The sequence below is a fragment of the Schistocerca americana genome, chromosome 1 (assembly GCF_021461395.2).
Source record: "Schistocerca americana isolate TAMUIC-IGC-003095 chromosome 1, iqSchAmer2.1, whole genome shotgun sequence".
Classification (NCBI taxonomy): Eukaryota; Metazoa; Arthropoda; class Insecta; order Orthoptera; family Acrididae; genus Schistocerca; species Schistocerca americana.
The window spans coordinates 665,508,139-665,528,514 of record NC_060119.1 but is presented as its reverse complement, the minus strand read 5'-3'; the positions used below and the strand labels follow the sequence as shown (position 1 = coordinate 665,528,514).

General features: G+C 44.2%; 1 protein-coding gene across 2 annotated transcripts in view; it reads right to left on the bottom strand.

Annotated features, from left to right (window-relative positions):
* LOC124608471 (AMP deaminase 2) overlaps positions 1–20,376 on the bottom strand; it is a 461,803-nt gene that overhangs the window by 316,837 nt on the left and 124,590 nt on the right. Inside the window, exon 1 of one of the 2 annotated variants that reach the window (XM_047139988.1) lies at positions 6,900–6,983. The exons of the other annotated variant lie outside the window; for it this stretch is intronic. Within the exon in view, the coding sequence (XP_046995944.1) occupies positions 6,900–6,957 (58 nt within the window). The 5' untranslated portion in view covers positions 6,958–6,983. Of the gene's footprint in view, positions 1–6,899; positions 6,984–20,376 lie in introns of those variants that run through there. 2 annotated transcript variants of the gene reach the window in all.

Here is a 20,376-nt window from a genome sequence, read left to right as displayed (position 1 = left end):
AACGTCACTATTCTTCGAAAAATAAATGATTTTTTAAGTAAAATTGTGATTAGAAATATCGAAATCTAGATGTCCGGACAGGGACTTAAACCACCTTCATCGTGAATATGATAACAGTGTCTAGTACTTCGCATCCGACCTGCGACCCTCCCGTACAGTGGCTACTGCCTTGTGATCGATTTCGGTGGATAATTTTTCGAAACAGAATTTACAGTTTCACCCTTAAGTCATCATTATCGACTAGCCAAATACGTAAAATCGATAGAATAAATACTTTATAGAAGCTTTTTGGAGATTTTTTATTTTTCAAACTCGCAGTTAAGATATTAAATTACAATCACTGAATGTTTTCGTAGTAATTTCTTAATGTCGTTATCTTCACGGCACAATCTCATCCAAGATGTGGCCTAAGATACTTTCATCGGCCGCGGTGGCCGAGCGGTTCTAGGCGCTTCAGTCCAGAACTACGCGACCGCTACGGTCGCAGGTTCGAATCCTGCCGCGGGCATGGGTGTGCGTGATGTCCTTAGGTTAGTTAGGTTTAAGTAGTTCTAAGTTCTAGAGGACTGATGACCTCCGATGTTACGTTCTATAGTGTTCAGAGCCATCTGAACCTAAGATAATTCCGTATTCTCAGTCCCAAGCTGAACGTTGGCACATGTCTGCTTAAATAGTTTCTAATCATTTTCTTGCTTCAGTCGATACACAGTAATATCTTCCCATCTTCCTTTACCTTTTGGTTTAAGACCAGTGGTCATTGATGTATATGTTTACTTTCGGGGAGACGTTTAATATAGTGAAACAAATATATTAACTCCCGTTCTGAACGAGTATGTCTTACTATCAATATTCGGCTTATACAGATCTCCCACTACTCGGTGGGTTTATGGACCAGTTTTTCAAGTTTTCTCCAAAGTGTTTCTATTTTTCGTTCATTTAATGTGGGTATTCACATCTGACATTTAACTACACACAGACTATCCCACGTTTGCATTCTGTATTTGTATCATAAGAAGTTAGTGAATTTACTGCAGCGGAAATTACATTACCACAATTGCACTCCAGTATATCTTTCCGATATGTGGTCCAATCGAAATTTAAGAGTTCGCTGTTATTTACTGCTGGTGTCGCACAGCTTCCAAACCAAGTACCATGTGAGTGTTACTACCATTAAGAAGCGATGCTAAATAAGTGATTTTTCCAGGCCCCTTCTACAGTTTACTGATAACGGGTGTACGTTTCCTTTCTCGGCCTTTCAGGATGACCCTCTGTATCACCTACAGATCGTCCACTCTTGCCCTATTGCATACTACGCGTAACTGCTTGTCGACCCTACAGAGAGCTTTTCCTAACCCAAAAACAGTCATATGTACGCCTGATGTACTCTACAACCCGCGTAGCTGCTGCCTGATCATAGAGCAAACACATACTATTCAGGAGCATCTCATTGTTCTACATCCAACAGTGCAGGTCAACGAATCTAACCCCGGGATCATCACAGGATTGTCGAAGTATTTGTTTAAGCTATCGACCTGGCTCTAATTGATTAATAAATAAAAACTTCCACTCTACGGGGGAGTTTACACTTCATCTACATACTCCACAAGCTACCTGACGGTGTGTGGTGGAGGGTACTTCCGGAATCACTAACTGATTCCTCCCCTCCCCCCCTTCCCACTTTCCTGTCGCGAATAACGCGCTCTATTTTCTCGTCGTTATAATTTCGTGAGATGTGTGTCGGAGGAAGTAATACGAGGGGCTATTGCCGTGGGCGGAGCTTGTGTAGTACGCACTTCTGCCAACAGGCGCGCGTAGCGCAACTCATCCCAGTTCAGTGCCGCCTGTGTTGTCGACCTGGCTTGCTTTGTTCATCTGCTGTGAGTGTTTTTGCTAGCGCTGTTTTGTTCTTGTTTCGTTTTTTATGAGGCAAGTTTAAGTGAACAAAGTGCAGCTGTGAAATTTTGTTTTCTACTCGTCAAAAATGCTGCTGAAACTGATATAATGTTGAAAACAAGTGACCAAGATGACGGTATGGGAAGAAACTCAAGTGTACGAGTGTTTGTCCGATTTAAAAATGGCGACACGTGGACTGATGACAAACCTCGTTCTGTACGTCCATCAACTGTCCGAATCGACGAAAATATTGAAAAAATTCAATAGCTTGGGCTCACAGACCGTTGACAGACAACTGATTAACTGTCAGATATTAGTGAGTTATCTTGGAGCTCGGTTCAAACAACTTATGGCACACAGGAGACTGATTCTTCCACCACGACAGCGCACCTGCACACACAGCCATGTCTGTTAGTTTTTGACTAAAAATGGTATGGTTCCGCTGTCCCACGCACATTACTCGCCTGACCTAACTCTGTGCGATTTTTTATTTCCACGCATGCAAAGGGGCATGAAAGGACACCGATTTGAAAAAACCGAAGAAGTCAAGAAAAAAAAAAACGAGGGAGGAGCTGTCAGCCATTTCTAGAGATGACTGCAAAAAATGTTTCGAACAGTGGAAGCACCGGTGGTACAAATGTATTACTTGTCCTGGACAGTGTTTTGAAGGGCATGAGGTCGTTTTGTAAGCAATTTGAAAATGTATAGCATTTGAAAATGTATAGCTTTTGGAAAGTAATTGCTATGTTTTTTTGGGTACCCCTCGTATGTTGTCCGACTCTTTCCAGAAAGTGCTCTCTCGAAACTTCAGTGGTAAACGTCTCCGTGATGCAGAACGACTCTCTTGTAACGTCTACCACTGGAGCTTGTTGAACATCTCCGTAACGCTCTCGCGCCGACTAAACGAACCCGTGACGAAACGTGCCGCTCTTCGTTGGATCTTCTCTATCTCTTCTATCAGTGAAGCCTGGTGAGCGTCCCAGACTGATGAAGAAGAATCTGACTAACAAACAAACGCCTTGTACGCTGCTTATTTGGTGGAGGAGTTACATTTCCTTCAGATTCTTTCAGTGAATATCAGTCTGGCATCTGCTTTTCGTACTGTGTGTTTTATATGGTTATTCCACTTAAGGTCGCTCTGGATAGTTACGTCGTAATCATTTTATGGTAGATACTTTTTCCAGCAATTTGTCATCAGTAGTGTGGTTGTACAGAAGTGGACCTCTTTTTCCTATGTATGCGCTGTACGTTACATTTATTTATGTTCAGGGTCAACTGCCAGAGTCTCCACCATTCATCAGTCCTCTGCAGGTCATTCTGGAAATCGATTCTGTCTTCTGGCGTTGCTGCTTCCTTATAGGCAACCGCATCACCTACGAACAATCTTAAAGAGCTTCGGAGTTTTCTACTAGATCATTTATATACATTATAAACAGTGACTGTCTTATCACACTTCCTTGGGGTACTCAGAAAATTACATTTACGTCTGTCGATTTTGTTCCGTTAAGAGCTACGTGTTGAATTCTATCTGCAAGGAAGACTTTAGTCCAGTTGCAGTCTGGTCTCATACTCGATAATCTCGAACTTTTTTCACTAAACGGCAGTGCTGGACGGTATCAAATGCCTTCCAGAAGTCAAGTACCTGCCTGAGTGCCCTTCTCTACAGTCTGTGGATCTCATGGATGAACAGAGTGAGCTGAGTTTCATAAGTTATCTGCGGACTCCATGATGATTTTCGTTGTCCAAAAACAAAAAAAATCAGTTTTTGAGCATAAGACGTGTTGCATAATTCTAAACACTGTAGAGCTGTTTCGTTTGCAATGTCCCTGTCATTTGTGATGTACGATATGACAGAGATAATGAGGAATGAGAAAACAATTACAACATAAGAGGCCATGACGACACTTAGATACTGGTGCGAAACCGTGAGATGGTCTGAACTGGCGAATGATCATGATGAAAATGAGGACTATTTTATTTTCACAACCAAGAATACTCATCCTATTAGGAGTGAATTGTCAGAAGACAGGCTAAAGGTGAAGGTATTAGTAGCAAGCAATCTTGTTTCGTTATTTTCACATTCTTAGTACCACTCCACAGGTATGCCCGGAGTGTAAAGGAGTACAATCTGGCTGCGCAGTCGGAAATAATTCGTACGAGAGTGTGTATGGCAGTCTAAAAATAACGTCGCGCTCTTGCCGGCACCAGCTACCACAACTTTCTAAGACATCACGCACAACTCATAAACGCAACGGAGGAGATCAAATTCGTTCGTCATTTGGGCTCTGCAAGGCCAACGACTAGCAGCTGACTCAACTTTCGGTTGTTGCCGCGTGGCTACGACCTTGGCACCGGTCAGCAGTACCGTGGCGTTACTCCTGCTGGTGTTCCGCGAAACGGAAAAATGGGTTTCTGTCATGTTCCGCTGCACAAAGCAGGCTGCACTGCTCGGAAGGGAAGATGTTTACTTTTGCATTGGATAAGAGAATGTTTCAGCTTTCGAGTAACCTCTAAAAAGCACCTAAGATAATTCTACTGAAGTTAGTATTACATAATTTTCAAACTTACTTTGACGGTCTATACACGCATGTAAAGAAGGGAGTTTAAAAAATACGTGTGTGTTCGCTAGACATTCGAGCGTATTTGGATGCTACAGACTGCTTTCCTCGTTATTCGGAGATCGGCCAACTTTCCGGCTTTTTGTGCGTCCTCTAATCTCCATGATACATCATATTCAAGATTATTCACTAGAACAAATCTCCGATAACAGTTTGCTCCGAAGTGTTATTAGTATCGATAGTTTTACCGTACTCGGGCACTCAACAGAAATCTACACTACTGGCCATTAAAATTGCTACACCAAGAAGAAATGCAGATGATAAACGGGTATTCATCGGACAAATATATTATACTAGAACTGACATGTGATTACATTTTCACCCAATTTGGGTGCATAGATCCTGAGAAATCAGTACCCAGAACAACCACCTCTGGCCGTAATAACGGCCTTGATACACCCGCGCATTGAGTCAAACAGAGCTTGGATGACGTGTACAGGTACAGCTGCCCATGCAGCTCAACACGATACCACAGTTCATCAAGAGTAGTGACTGGCGTATTGTGACGAGCCAGTTGCTTGGCCACCATTGACCAGATGTTTTCAATTTGTGAGACATCTGGAGAATGTGCTAGCCAGGGCAGCAGTCGAACATTTTCTGTATCCAGAATGGCCCGTACAGGACCTGCAACATGCGGTCGTGCATTATCATTCTGAAATGTAGGGTTTCTCAGGGATCGAATGAAGGGTAGAGCCACGGATCGTAACACATCTGAAATGTAACGTCCACTATTCAAAGTGCCGTCAGTGCGAACAAGAGGTGACCGAGACGTGTAACCAATGGCACTCCATACCATCACGCCAGGTGATACGCCAGTATGGCGATGACGAATACACGCTTCCAATGTGTGTTCACCACGACGTCGCCAAACACGGATGCGACCATCATGATGCTGTAAACAGAACCTGGATTCATCTGAAAAAATGACGTTTTGCCGTTCGTGCACGTAGGTTCGTCGTTGAGTACATCATCGCAGGCGCTCCAGTCTGTGATGCAGCGTCAAGAGTAACCGCAGCCATGTTCTCCGAGCTGATAGTCCATGCTGCTGCAAACGACGTGGAACTGCTCGTGCAGATGGTGGTTGTCTTGCAAACGTCCCCATCTGTTGACACAGGGTTCGAGACGTGGCTGCACGATCCGTTACAGCCATGCGGATAAGATGCCTGTCATCTCGACTGCTAGTGGTACGAGGCCGTTGGGATCCAGCACGGCGTTCCGTATTACCCTCCTGAATCCACCAACTCCATATTCTGCTAACAGACATTGGATCTCGACCAATCCGACCAGCAATGTCGCGATACGATAAACCGCGATCGCGATAGGCTACAATCCGACTTTTATCGAAGTCGGAAACGTGATGGTACGCATTTCTCCTCCTTACACGAGGCATCACAACAACCTTTCACCAGGCAACGCCGGTCAACCGCTGTTTGTGTATGAGAAATCGGCTGGAAACATTCATGTCAACACGTTGTAGGTGTCGCCACCGCTCTGAAAAGCTAATCATTTGCATATCACAGCATCTTCTTCCTGTCGGTTAAATTTCGCGTCTGTAGCACGTCATCTTCGTGGCGTAGGAATTTTAATGGCCATTGGTGTAGCAACTGTGGTATTTAGGTGTTCAACTGATACGATACTTAAACAATTCATGATGCACAGGTTTTTCACTACTGCAAAAGGCCAACATTCACTGGCTGAAAAGAACGTAACCATCGGAAATAGGTAACTTTTTTTGTTCTTAATTTTATTTGAATCGCATTCTCGCTAAATTAATAACTGTCTTGTTTCACCCAGAGGCGGGCGTAAAAATGCGTAAGTGCTGGAAAAAAGGAAGTATATCTATATGTAGTGCTCGAGAATGTAGGTTAAAAGCCAACACGAACTGGTTGGCAAATATATGGTTCAAATAGCTCTGAGCACTATGGGACTTAAAATCTGAGGTCATCAGTCCCCTAGAACTTAGAACTACTTAAACCTAACTAACCTAAGGACATCACACATATCCATGCTCAAGGCAGGATTCGAACCTGCGACCGTAGCGTATCAAATAAATCATTTCAGTGATAAACGTACGATGAAGGCAGAAGGGTTGTTTGCTTTAGTACGACGAAGGAAACAAGTTCCAACGAAGAGGTTGTAGGGGAGGGGACACGGAGGTAAGAGTCGTCGTCTGTTGAAGTTTCAAAATCTAAGTGTGTGTGTGTGTGTGTGTGTGTGTTTGTGTGTGTGTGTGTGTGTGTGTCCTTGCGTTGACATTTCGCTGCTATAGGGGCCGTCATTGTTTATTGGTCCAGATAGCCAACGGAACCAGACTGGAGGCTGACAGCGGATCGACCCCAGCCTGGCGCGCCGGCCGGCCGCTGGAGCGCTCCACGGCGCTGGACTCACCTCCGTTGTCGGCGTCGTCCGTGAAGTCGGCCATGCTGAGAACGCCGCGCGAACACATGTCTGGGCGGAGGCTGCACTGCCACTGGCCGCGCCGGCGGCGCAAGCGGCGCTCATCGGCTACGTCTGGCTGACTATTCTTAGCTGACAATGGCCGCTGGCCGAACGCCCGCTGCGGACTTCCGAGGTACGCCGGCCAAACTTCGCAGTCGCACCTCTCACTTTCGACGTGGACGCCCGGCGAGTCACGAAGCCACCGTCACTGCCACGCACGTAAAACATCCTACGGTCGCACACGCCCCACTCTGCCCTCGCAGTAGAAGAGAAATCACTAATTTCTAATGCTAGACACAATGTGTAGAACAGAGTAGTATCTACCGAAAACTAACAAGGTTACCTCTACCACCCGTGCTCTCCACCCATCTACACTCTCCGCCGCCCACCTCCCCGACCCCTCCCCTTCTCAGACCACGAAGTTAACAAGTGATCGTAAAAGCGCACGAACGAAGAGAAGTACGATGCTTCACTGCATAGAGCAGTGAGTAAACAAATCCAACATACGACTTTCTTTACGAATTTATAAGATTTTCACTCCTGACAATGCGTTTCATTTATGTAATCTGAAGAACCAAGTGTCACAGTGGTTTGTATTTCTGTACCCCCTTCAGTAAATACAATACTGGTCATTAAAATTGCTACACCACGAAGATGACGTGCTACAGACGCGAAATTTAACCGACAGGAAGAAAATGCTGTGATATGCAAATAATTAGCTTTTCACAGCATTCACACAAGGTTGGCGCCGCTGGCGACACCTACAACGTGCTGACACGAGGGAAGTTTCCAACCGATTTCTCATACACAAACAGCAGTTGACCGGCGTTGCCTGGTGAAACGTTCTTGTGATGCCTCATGTAAGGAGGAGAAATGCGTACCATCACGTTTCCGACTTTGATAAAGGTCGGATTGTAGCCTATCGCGATTGCGGTTTATCGTATCGCGACATTACTGCTCGCGTTGGCCGAGATCCAATGACTGTTAGCAGAATATGGAATCGGTGGGGTTCAGGAAGGTAATACGGAACGCCGTGCAGGATACCAACGGCCTCGTATCACTAGCAGTCGAGATGACAGGCATCTTATCCGCATGGCTGTTACTGATCGTGCAGCCACGTCTCGGTCCCTGAGTCAACAGATGTGGACGTTTGCAAGTCAACAACCATCTGCACGAACAGCAGCATGGACTATCAGCTCGGAGAACATGGCTGCGGTTATCCTTGACGCTGCATCACAGACTGGAGCGCCTACGATGGTGTACTCAACGACGAACCTGGGTACACGAATGGCAAAACGTCAGTTTTTCGGATGAATCCAGGTTCTTTTTACAGCATCATGATGGTCGTAACCGTGTTTGGCGACATCACGGTGAACGCACATTGGAAGCGTGTATTCGTCATCGCCATACTGGCGTATCACCTGGCGTGATGGTATGGGGTGCCATTGGTTACACGTCTCGGTCACCTCTTTTTCGCATTGACGGCGCTTTGAACAGTGGACGTTGCATTTCAGATGTGTTACGAACCGTGGCTCTACCCTTCATTTTATACCTGCGAAACTCCACATTTCAGAAGGGTAATGCACGACCGCATGTTGCAGGTCCTGTACGGGCCTTTATGGATGCAGAAAATGTTCGACTGCTGCCCTGGCCAGCACATTCTCCAGATCTCTCACCAATTGAAAACGTCTGGTCAATGGTGGCCGAGCAACTGGCTCGTCACAATACGCCAGTCACTACTCTTGATGAACTGTGGTATCGTGTTGAATCTGCATGGGCAGCTGTACCTGTTCACGCCATCCAAGCTCTATTTGACTCAATGCCCATGCGTATCAAAGCCGTTATTTCGGCCAGAGGTGGTTGTTCTGGGTACTGATTTCTCAGGATTTATGCACCCAAATTTTGTGTAAATGTAATCACATGTCAGTTCTAGTATAATATATTTGTTCAATGAATACCCGTTTATCATCTGCATTTCTTCTTGGTATAGCAATTTTAATGGCCAGTAGTGTATTTTGATAGGTCACTTCACAGGCAGCAGGAAGGCAAAGAACGATGTCCACCGCAGCCCGTAGTAACGGAAGGAGCTTTCAGATTAATCGCAGTCATAGTCTTCCGTTGACGATGGAAAGGAAACCAGAGCGAGGAACCATACGGTTAAGAAAAGGCAGACGCACACGAGCTTAAAATGGGATTAACCGAGGAGGGCAGTAGTGTTTAATGTTTCACAGACGTCTAACGTGAAACTGCGCGCGAACTCTGACTGAACAAGGATGAGGAAGCAAATTGGCCGTGGTCTATTTGAAGGGAACAACCCGGAAATGGCCTAAAATTATTTAGCGAAACCATGGAAACCGAAAATACGAACAGCCAGAGGGGAGAGGGGGACGGTATCCAATATACCGACCACTTCACTTTGCGGAAGGAAGAGAATGGGTCGAGGTAGCCGAAAACAATTCTTCTGACTTCGGGTTAATAGTTAATTAAATTTACATTCATTTCAAGCCATAGCAGATTCAGAGGTGAGGTCGGCTTCAGGTTCTGATTCCCGATAGCATGGCTACACAAGCCTCAGTAGAAGTCGTGATGATGTCTGAAGACGCGAAGCAGGACATCTCAAGCAATACGAGCTCTCGAGATTAGGAGGCACAATCGTTGTACCAGGTGCACAACTCCACGTATTGACTTTCTACCTGTTGACTGCAAGACTGTTTTACTGTCACTGCGACTTAAGTAATGTGGGCTCTTAATGCACTAAAACTGCATTTCATGAAATGTGTTATAATCTCGTGTTTTGTATTTATTGTCTTACTAACATGCGTACCGATTTTTTTTGGTCAGGTCTATTTTATCTTCCATTTGTTAGAGACTATTCTGTCTACATCTCGCTTCATGTCTGTAGAACGTAAAACCACTCAGTAAATGTATAAACTGAATAAAAGAACAGCAGTATCTTTCCGAGTGAAACCAACATCGTCGCAGCTTTCTTGCAGTTCACAGCACAAAAAGATGTTTACGGTTATCCCTCTCTACGAAGTTAAAACCTGGTTGCTCTTCCGGCGCTTTTAAATATAAGTGATTATCTATTTGGTATCAACAACACGTTAAAATTTTTCATTTTCAGTTTATAATACCGAAAATGTAACATGCTAGTTACACTTTAGCCTCGGCTCGCAACGCATAGGGGAGGGGTGCAGGCACTGGCAAGCAACGCGTATGGTAATGTGTAGCTATGCTGATGTTTCGTTTAATTCCGGCTCCTTTTCAAATGTGCCTTTTGTGATTATTCTAATACGGACAGGGAAGATTTCATTCGCTACCTGCTCTAGATCGGACAGCCTCATTGGTACCACAACATTATCCGAATTCATGTAGAAGATACTGGTAGTTGGGCAGAGGTCGACGAAAGACAGTTACGAATGACAGTTTCTACTAAAGACCTGCTGGATTTATAAAATCGTCCGCTCGGTAAGACGTATCCAGGCGAGATGCAATATCAGTACAGTTTTATAGTCGGTATTGGTATATCACCAGAGAAACAAATGGTTCAAATGGCCCTAAGCACTATGGGACTTAACATCTGAGGTCAACAGTCCCCTAGACTTAGAACTGCTTGAACCTGACTAACCTAAGGACATCACACACATCCATTCCCGAAGCAGAATTCGAACCTCCGATCGTAGCAGCAGCGCCGTTCCGGGCTGAAGCGTCTAGAACCGCTCGGCTACATTGGCCGGCACCAAAGAAACGTTCAACATGTTAAACTTTGCTGGGTGAGTTTTCAAAATCCGTTTCGCGACGACAATGTGCGAGGTGACTGGTTGTGGCCATACAGGTCTTCCTGGTTGAAGTATTCTCAGAACTATCGGTACATACGTGATTAAAATTAAAACAGCGACCGAAGTTAAAAGGGTCCTTACGTGTTATCGATTTTGGTATGGCGTTTGATATAGTCGATATGGCGTTTAATATAATCAGTTGCAGATACTTTCTTTTACGTAATGGAAAAGGGAGGGGGCAACGGCGAAATATTAGGTTATGATCATAGGGAATAGAGGTCCAATAATCGCCAATGGACAATTCACAGGAGAGACCTAAATTCTAAGGAGCTCCCACAAATTTACTTACTGTACATGCAGCTGTATGTTACAATTATTGAACCATTTACTAAAAACTGAACAGTGAACTGGATGGGAGTACGACCGCTTCTGCAAGACTGGCTGCCAAGGCTGACTTAGGCGCTACAATGAGGAGTGATAGTGTCATTTCAAGCTGAAGAGTGGAATCCAACATTACTACAATGCTTCGGGTGGTAAAATAACGGAACTTTCATTCAATGATTTTCATGGTTTTGGAAAAACAACTGAAGAGGTAGCGAACGCTACAGTCCAAAATAAATCGCGCACATTAATAATTTTTGTAAATAGCTAGTCAATATAGCTGCTACAAACTGGAAGCAGGAGCTCAGAAATACACGTAAAAGAGAGATCCGATCTGGACATAAAAAAAAAGGTGAAACTAACAAAGTGCATTATCTACTCAAAGATCTTCGTCAGTGATCTACTGAAAAGGAAAAACAAGAGTAACAAATCAGAGGCTAATAATCCCGCCAATGACTAAGGAGAACGCTAGTAACAAAGTGTTAATAACCGCTGTAAGGTGCACGTGGTACGGCGTATTAAGGTAAATAATATTGTAGGAAGTATCGCAGACTAAATACAGTGAGAATGAATGGTACGAATGGGTGTACCACATATCGATTACCTGATACCATAACTAATTTTTTTCCTTTCAAAAGGTATAGTGATAGATGGACTCAGGTAAGCGATCACTCAGTTTTCTTAGAAGCAACGACAGAAATTAACGCTTTGGATGTAATTTATTTGCAAAAAAGTAATATTTAATGGCTAACGGTAATTTTGTAAGGTAAGTTATCCGCCAAGGAGGATTAAGTGGCTTCGAGGAATATAAATACCACACTGAGCTGGAGAACTTTAAAGAAATGACAAGAAAAGACAGCAAGAATAATTTTGGTACTACGTTAAAAATCTTAATTAACAACGAAAATATATTGTTCACGTCAGTTGAATTACATCAGGTTGCGTGACTTCCGTTACGTTACGGAAAAAAAAATTTAGGAAAATTTCGCTAATGGATGGCGCTGTAAGCGTCTTAACGTAAGTAGGATCGGGTAGAGTAGAGTAGAGTAGATTTACTTTCATTCCAATTGATCCGTAGTGAGGAGGTCCTCCAGGATGTGGAACATGTCAGAAAAACAACAATACATGACAAATATTTACAACTAAAACAAATAAGCTAATGTACCATTCCACAGGTCCCAAGTGGAATGATCGTCATTTTTTAATGAACACTAAGAGTCATTTTACAAATACTATTGCACTGAATTTAAAATAAAAAAGTTTTTTATTTATTTATAAGGTAAGAAACATGTAATACAACTACTGTAATACTTATTTACAATGAACACATTACTGCACTGAAATGGTGCAGAAGTTAGATTATACTTACACACTTACACACACACAAGCGCACACACACACACACACACAAATTTTCAGTGAACACATTACTGCACTGAAATTGTGCAGAAGTTATGTTGTACTTATATACAAATCAGTTGGTTTTCCTAAGAAATTCATCAATGGAGTAGAAGGAGTTGGCCACCAATAAATCCTTTAGGCTTCTCTTAAACTGAATTTCATTGGTTGTTAAGCTTTTTATGGCTGCTGGCAAGTTATTGAAAATGTGTGTTCCTGAATAATGCACACCTTTTTGTACAAGACTAAGTGACTTTAAATCCTTGTGAAGATTATTCTTATTTCTAGTATTGATTCACAGATGTCGCAATACGGCGGCTATTGGTCTGAGATGCGTATTACACCACCCGTACTGTTCAATGTGCATGACTGCCCAAGTTCGGCAGTCAACAGACTGTTAGTTATGTAAGCCAATCCTTCGGATAGGAAAAATAGGTTTTTAATTGTCCCGAGACTAATAACAGTATAAAAGGAAAAATGACATCGGTTTTCAATTGACCTGGAATCAAAAACCGCATAAAGAGCAAACTGACATCGATTTCTAACTGTCGTACGACTGGCGCAAGACATGCTCAATATGCTGCCCACCGTTTTGTGCCACAAGTTGAAATCGATTAACAGCATGTTCCACAACAGATCGGAGTATCTCAAGGTCACGTTCAGAATGCATGGCGCAATGCTTGCCTTAAAGTCAGCTACGTTCGTAACAGCAACACTGAACACATCTTTCAGTAACCCACAGCAAGAAGTCACACGGATGAAGATCAGGTAATCTGGAGGGCCACGTATAGGGAAATGACTGATAATTCTAACTTTTTCGAAATGCCTCTAAAGCAGCCACTTCACTGTCTGTGCAGTGTGCGGAAGCACGCGACCTTATATAAAAATGATCCCATCCACGCTGTTGAAGGGTTGGAATGAAGTTGGTGCGCAAAAAGACTTCTATCGATTACCCGCGACGGTAAACGTAACGGAACCCGGCGCACTCATCTCCTCGAAAAAATAAGGCAGTGTGAGAAACGATGCCGTCAACCGGCACCTCACAGTCACCTTTGCAGAATCAAGAAGTATTAGTTGATGTGCGTGCAGATTTTCCGTTGCCCATCTTCTGCAATTCTGCGTATTGACATATACTTGGAAATGGTCTTTGTCTGCACACAAAACGTACCATGGCCATGCGAGCAAGAAATTTCATAACGAACGTTTGTCTTGCTGTTAGGTCAGCAGGAAGCAATTACTGAACATGGGTGATTTTGTATGGATAGAAACGCAGGATGTTTAATCATGTTTTATGCACATACACTCATGTATGTCCAACATTCGGGCAATGCACTGCATGTTTGCACACCAACGCTCGGCCCTCCTGCAATGTTGTGACCCCATCTTCGACAGTCGTCGCATTAACTGCCTTCCTCCACCTGTCACACTGAACTTCAAAAGAACCTGTCTTTTTGAATTTTGTAATCCTTTTCTCCACGCCCTTAGAAGACATCGAACCAATGCCGTTTTTCATACTCTTTCGTGTCCAGAACTTCTGCAGGGTTACTTAGCGCACAGTCACCAATCTCGTAAAAGAGCTTTATTAGCAGCGCGCGATCCTTCGCCGAGATAGGTTGGGCGTCTCGGACGCAAACTGAGGAACAGCAGTGTGACGCGCGTCTGTTGGTGTGCGTATTCCGACGCTTATATCGCCGTCTATCGGTCAAATTTTCTTTTTTTGGCTTTTTTTTGTTCCATGAGGTTTCCTTCTACGTCAATAATATGTTGTTCAAATTTTACGTCACCCTCAGCAGTGGTTTTCTTTCCACAGCTTTTTGAAACTGTAGAATTGGAGAGAAGAGGAGTTTGTGGCACAACTTGACTAGAAGAAGGGATCGGTTGGTAGGGTATATTCTGAGACATCAACGGATCACCAATTTAGTATTGGAGGGAAGCGTGGAGAGTAAAAATCTTAGAGGGAGACCAAGAGATGAATACACTAAACAGATTCAGAAGGATGTAGGTTGCAGTAGGTACTGGGTGATGAAGAAGCTTGCACAGGATAGAGTAGCATGGAGAGCTGCATCGAACCAGTCTCAGGACTGAAGTCAACAACAACAACAACAACAACAACTTTATATAGTGGAAGTGGAAGATTAGGGAAGGGGTAATCCTTCCCTAGTGGATGTACATCATCTCTGAAGTGATCAGCCGGCCGGTGTGGCCGAGCGGTTCTAGGCGCTACAGTCTGGAACCGCGCGACCGTTACGGTCGCAGGTTCGAATCCTGCCTCGGGCATGGATGTGTGTGATGTCCTTAGATAAGTTAGGTTTAAGTAGTTGTAAGTAGTTGTAAGTTCTAGGGGACTGATGACCTCAGCAGTTAGGTCCCATAGTGCTCAGAGCCATTTGAACCATTTTTTTTGAAGTGATCAGTAAGAGCTTACCATAAACTGAAAAAAAAACACATCCACTAGTGAAGGTGAACCATCACTGCAATCGGCTAGGGAAAGTGTACGGTAGCATATTATCCACTAGTGAAGGTGTACCCTCGCTGCTCCCAGGTTATTAACGGTGCGTCCAACAACGCTACCACGCATCAGCGTGAATGTAATTGTCGTCAGTTAGTTATTGTTGTTATATAACAGTGCAGTTATGGTTGACAGTAGCGCAGTTACGGTTCACATCGGTGCAGCTATTGTTGAATCAGTGAAGTTCTACGAACATCATAGAGTGGAACGGGGAAATCTCAGTTGTAATTCTGTCTTCATGGACAGAGGAAAGTACGAGTCACTTATCAGTAAGGCTAAAATCACTAAAATCTGGACGAAAGAGGGACGGCAATGACTACAAGTTTTGAAGATATATGAAATGCTGGAAGTGAATGGTGTAACCAAATTAATACAACCTGTAACTGAAGAAGGTAAGATTAAATTCTACGTTTATGATGAAGAACTGTATGATATTCCGCATGATGCTCATGTGGTGACTGGCCACGGTGGACGCGACCGAATGATGACATGCTTGAAGTCAAACTTCTGTTTATAACATACAGAGATGTCCAAATTTATCTTAGTTTGTGAGAGCCTTATTTATAAACGCAAAAAGGTCAGAAAAAAAGAATAGCAGTGAAGCCAACGCTGTTCAAGGAGCTAAATTCTAGATGTCAAGTTGATATTTTCGACTTCCAATCGCAACCAGATGGAGATTACAAATAGTTTATCAGGACCACCACGCTAAGTTCGTTGTTCTCAGGCCACTGAGGTCCAAAACAGCTGAAGAGGTATGCGATGACATTTTTACGTTGTTAGGACCTCCCTCAGTGTTGCAGTCTGACAATGGTAGAGTTCGTTAACAGAATAATGAGCAGCTTAACTGAACTATGGCCCAATTTTAAGATTGTCCACAGTAAACCTAGACACAGTCAGAGCCAAGGCAGTGCAGAGCGAGCAAATCAAGGCACAGAAAATGTGGTGTCACCGCCAGACACCACACTTGCTAGGTGGTAGCCTTTAAATCGGCCGCGGTCCATTAGTATACGCCGGACCCGCGTGTCGCCACTGTCAGTAATTGCAGACCGAGCGCCACCACACGGCAGGTCTAGAGAGACGTCCTGGCACTCGCCCCAGTTGTACAGCCGACGTTCATAGCAAAGGTTCACTGACAACTACGCTCTCATTTGCCGAGACGATAGTTAGAATAGCCTTCAGCTACATTTGCTACGACCTAGCAAGGCGCCGTATTCAATTGATAATTAATATTATGAAGCATGTACCGTAACGAGACATGTTCTACAATTGTGGATTAAAGTTAAGTATTCTACCAGTTACCTCCTGTTTTGCTAGTCTTATTTCTCTGACCTGTTCCAGACCTAACGCCAATCAGCGTGTAATTAAACGCGTGCATTTCGGCCTCCTCTAGAAAAACAGTGTTGACTCTTCTGCCAACACTACAGAAGATATGCTAACTACATGGATACAGGAGCGCAACACACCGGAGTGGAGCCATGCATTAAGATTTGTGCAGTTAGTGAGAAATAGCGCTGTACATTTTGGAATTAAAAGATCTTCGTATGAAGCGATGTTTGGCTGCCCTACTAAACATGCTTTGTCTTCAACAAGTTTACTTCCTGAAGCACTAATGAACGTTCACTCTGAGGATGACCTAGAAACTATAATTAATCAAGTGAGTGTTAGCTGTGAGACAGGGACTGAAACATTGCAGGACAATTATCACAGTAAATATCCATTGCAAGAGGATAACATACCAATAGGAACAGAGGTTGAGAACAGAGAGAAAGAAAGTATTCCTGACAATGACTATTGCCTGACCGATTTAGACGAGTCAACGCACAGTAATAATTTTTTTTTAAAATAATTATGGAAGGGACGATACGATAAGCCACTGCAGCTACAACTACAACATTTTGTTCCAGGTCCCAGTTCAGTACTTCCCGTTTAAGAATAATCTCCGAGGAGGAAGTTCCGGTGGAGAAAACTGTTACTCTAAGGACAGGTGCAACGTCTCAGTCGATGGAAAGCGGCCAGGGATTCTTCAAATGCAACTGCCATCGTGCACGTCCCTGCTGCAATATGTGAATTTTACATAATATGACTATGTTTTCAAAGTACAGGTGATAAATGCAACTTTCGAAGTACAACTGTTTTGTTATTACAGCTATGATTCAAATCCCTTACCTCTTGGCAGTGAAGGTATACATTCACTAGTGATTACCTCTAATCAATGCGTATCGTTTGACAGAACTGGAATCAGTAATCCACTTTCATTAAATGGGCCAGTGCAGCTGCCCTATCACCAGCAATGATATACTTTCTCTGAAACTTCCACTATAACATATATAATGAAGAGCCAAAGAAACTCTTACACCTGGCTAATATCGTGTACGCCCCCCGCGGGCACACAGAAGTGCTGCAACACGACGTGGCATGGACTCGACTAATGTCTGAAGTAGTGCTGGAGGGAAGTGACACCACGAGTCCTGCAGGGCTATCCATAAATCCATAAGAGTACGACGGGGTGGAGACCTCTTCTGAACAGCATGTTTCAAGGAATCCCAGATATGCCCAATAATGTTCATATCTGGGGAGTTTGGTGGCAAGCGGAAGTGTTTAAACCACTCAGAAGTGTGTTCCTAGAACCACTCTGTCGCAATTCTGGAGGTGTGGGGTGTCGCATTGTCCTGCTGGAATTTTCCAAGTCCGTCGGAATGCACAATGGATATGAATGGATGCGGGGGATCCGACAGGATGCTTACGTACGTGTCATTTGTCAGAGTATTATCTAGGTGTATCAGGGGTCCCATTCACACCAACTGTACACGCCCCACACCATTACAGAGGCTCCACCAGCTTGAACAGTCATCTGCTGACATGCAGGGTCCATGGATTCATGCAGTTGTCTTCATACCCGTACACGTCCATCCGCTCGATACAATTTGAAAATAGACTCGCCCGACCAGGCACATACTTCCAGTCATCAACAGTCCTATGTCGATGCTGACGGGCCCAAGCGAGGCGTAAAGTTTTGTGTCGTGAAGTCATCGAGGGTACACTAGTGGGCCTTCAGCTCCGAAAACTCATATCGATGAGGTTTCGTTGAATGGTTCGCATGCTGACATTTGTTGATGGCCCAGCATTGAAAACTGCAGCAACTTGCGGGAGTGTTGCACTTCTGTCATGTTGAACGATCCTCTTCAGTCGTTATTGGTCCCGTTCTTGCAGGATCTTTTTCCAGCCACACCAATGTAGGATATTTGATGTTTTACCGAATTCCTGATATTCAAGGTACAATCGTGAAATTGTCTTACGGGAAAATCCTCACTTCATCGTTACCTCGTAGATGCTGTGTCCCATCGCTCGTGCGCCACTATAACACCAAGTTCAAACTCACTTCAATCTTGATAACCTGCTATTGTAGCAGCAGTAAGCGATCTAACAACTGCACCAGACACTTGTCTTATATAGCTGTTGCCGACCGCAGCGCCGTATTCTGATTGTTTACATAGCTCTGCATTTGAATACTCAAGTCTATACCAGTTTCTTTGGCACTTCAGTCGGAAAGAAATTAGTACACCCTTTGAGGTTTTCCAGTTCACTCGAAATTCATTTTTACAACAGTGCATATGGAGTACATTAAATGATTTCATTTACAGATCAATAGTACAAGTGGTTCTGAGGTACCAGGTATCGACCCACTATGAAACAACCATATTAACACGTGGTGTAGCGTCCACCTGCGACAATACAGGCGCTGACTCTGTAGGCCAGTCGATCGTACAGATGGTGAATACTGTCCTGGGATATGTTATGCCACGCCTGCTCGATCTGTTCATGCAGTTCTGTAAGAGCTATTGGTTAACGAGTCGCTTCCCATCATACACCAAAAGTGCTCGAGTGGAGAAAATTCTGGAGATCGTGCTGGCCAGGTAAGTTGCTGCACGTCTTGCAGAGCACTTTTAGTTTCACGGGCAAAGTGTGGGCCTGCATTATCCTGTTTGAGCAACATACCCAGTTGAAAGAACGACAAAAGAACGGGAGTAAAAGCATTCTGCATATACCGAGCGCTTGTTAGCGTCCCTCCAGAAACACCAAAGGTGAAAGAGAGTTGTCGATTATAGCAAACCAGACCATAACGCCTTAAATGGGGCCAGTGTGTCTTGTATGAATGTAGTCTGCTAGACACTGATCAGCGGGTCTAGGGTGTATGCGAAAACGCCAATCACTTGGGTGCAGACAGAATCTGCTTGTATCGCTGAAGACCACGACGCGCCATCCATTTTCCAAATTAGCCTGCACTAGTTGAGCCGTGCACGTCGATGCTGTGGCGACAGTGGCAGATGGGATAGAGGTGTGCTTTCCCGTAGTCCCACTGCAAATAACCAGTTCGCAGCTGTTCGTGTTGACACGTTGGTGTTCACAAGCCCTCTTATTTATGCAGTAATAGTTGCTGCCCTTAGATTACGACTATCCTGGTGGGCGTGTGTGCTGCGTGGACGTCCAGAACCTCGTCTACGGGTGTGAGCATGTTCGCATGACTATTGATACCAGTATCGTTGCACAACTGACGCAGCACGTCGAACTTGCGAGGCAATTCTCCGAAAGGACCATCCTGCAACTGGGAAGGCCCCGATCTGACCCCTTTCAGACTCGCTCAGTTGGCTGAAGGAAGCAACATGGTTGCGTTCTTGCTTAACACGTTTGCTCCACAGTGAGCCTTCTGGCTGTGGGCATTCCCTACTAACAGGTAGATGCGTGTGGCTCACTGGTAGCTTTGCCACTATGATATCTGTTGACGGAGCCGCTGAAGCCATTATCACTACAACTGCTGTCCCCCATGTGGCATATGCCGTCACCGGATCAAAATCGACCTCGTCTTCCCAGGCGCACTAATTTTTTTCCGGTAGTTTATGTGTGTTCTTTCGGACATGTCCAAAAGAAAAGGCACCGTATTTATGCAATGAAGGCCAATGATCCCTTCAGTGCAGAAGCACACCAAGCCCGAACTCTTTCGGGAATCGGCGAGATGCCACGAGTAATGAGAGAAATAAGCATCGGTAGGGTGTGGTATAAGTTGAGAATTTAGATGTGACGGGTAGCATGCGAGGTTAGTCCCTGTGGTGGTGGTGATCACTGTGTCTTGTTGACGTAGTGATCAGCGCGATTGCCTAGTAAGCAGGAGAACCGGGTTCGAATTCCTGTCTGACACAAATTTTCAACTTTACCTTTGATACAAATGAGTGCCCACTGGTAGCTAATGTGTTAATCTCTTTGTGTCTTGGTACTTTAATTATGCAGCACACTCCTCAGTCAGATTCATAACTGATTTTCTTTACGAAAATACGATATTTCATACTTTCTGCACTAATCTAGA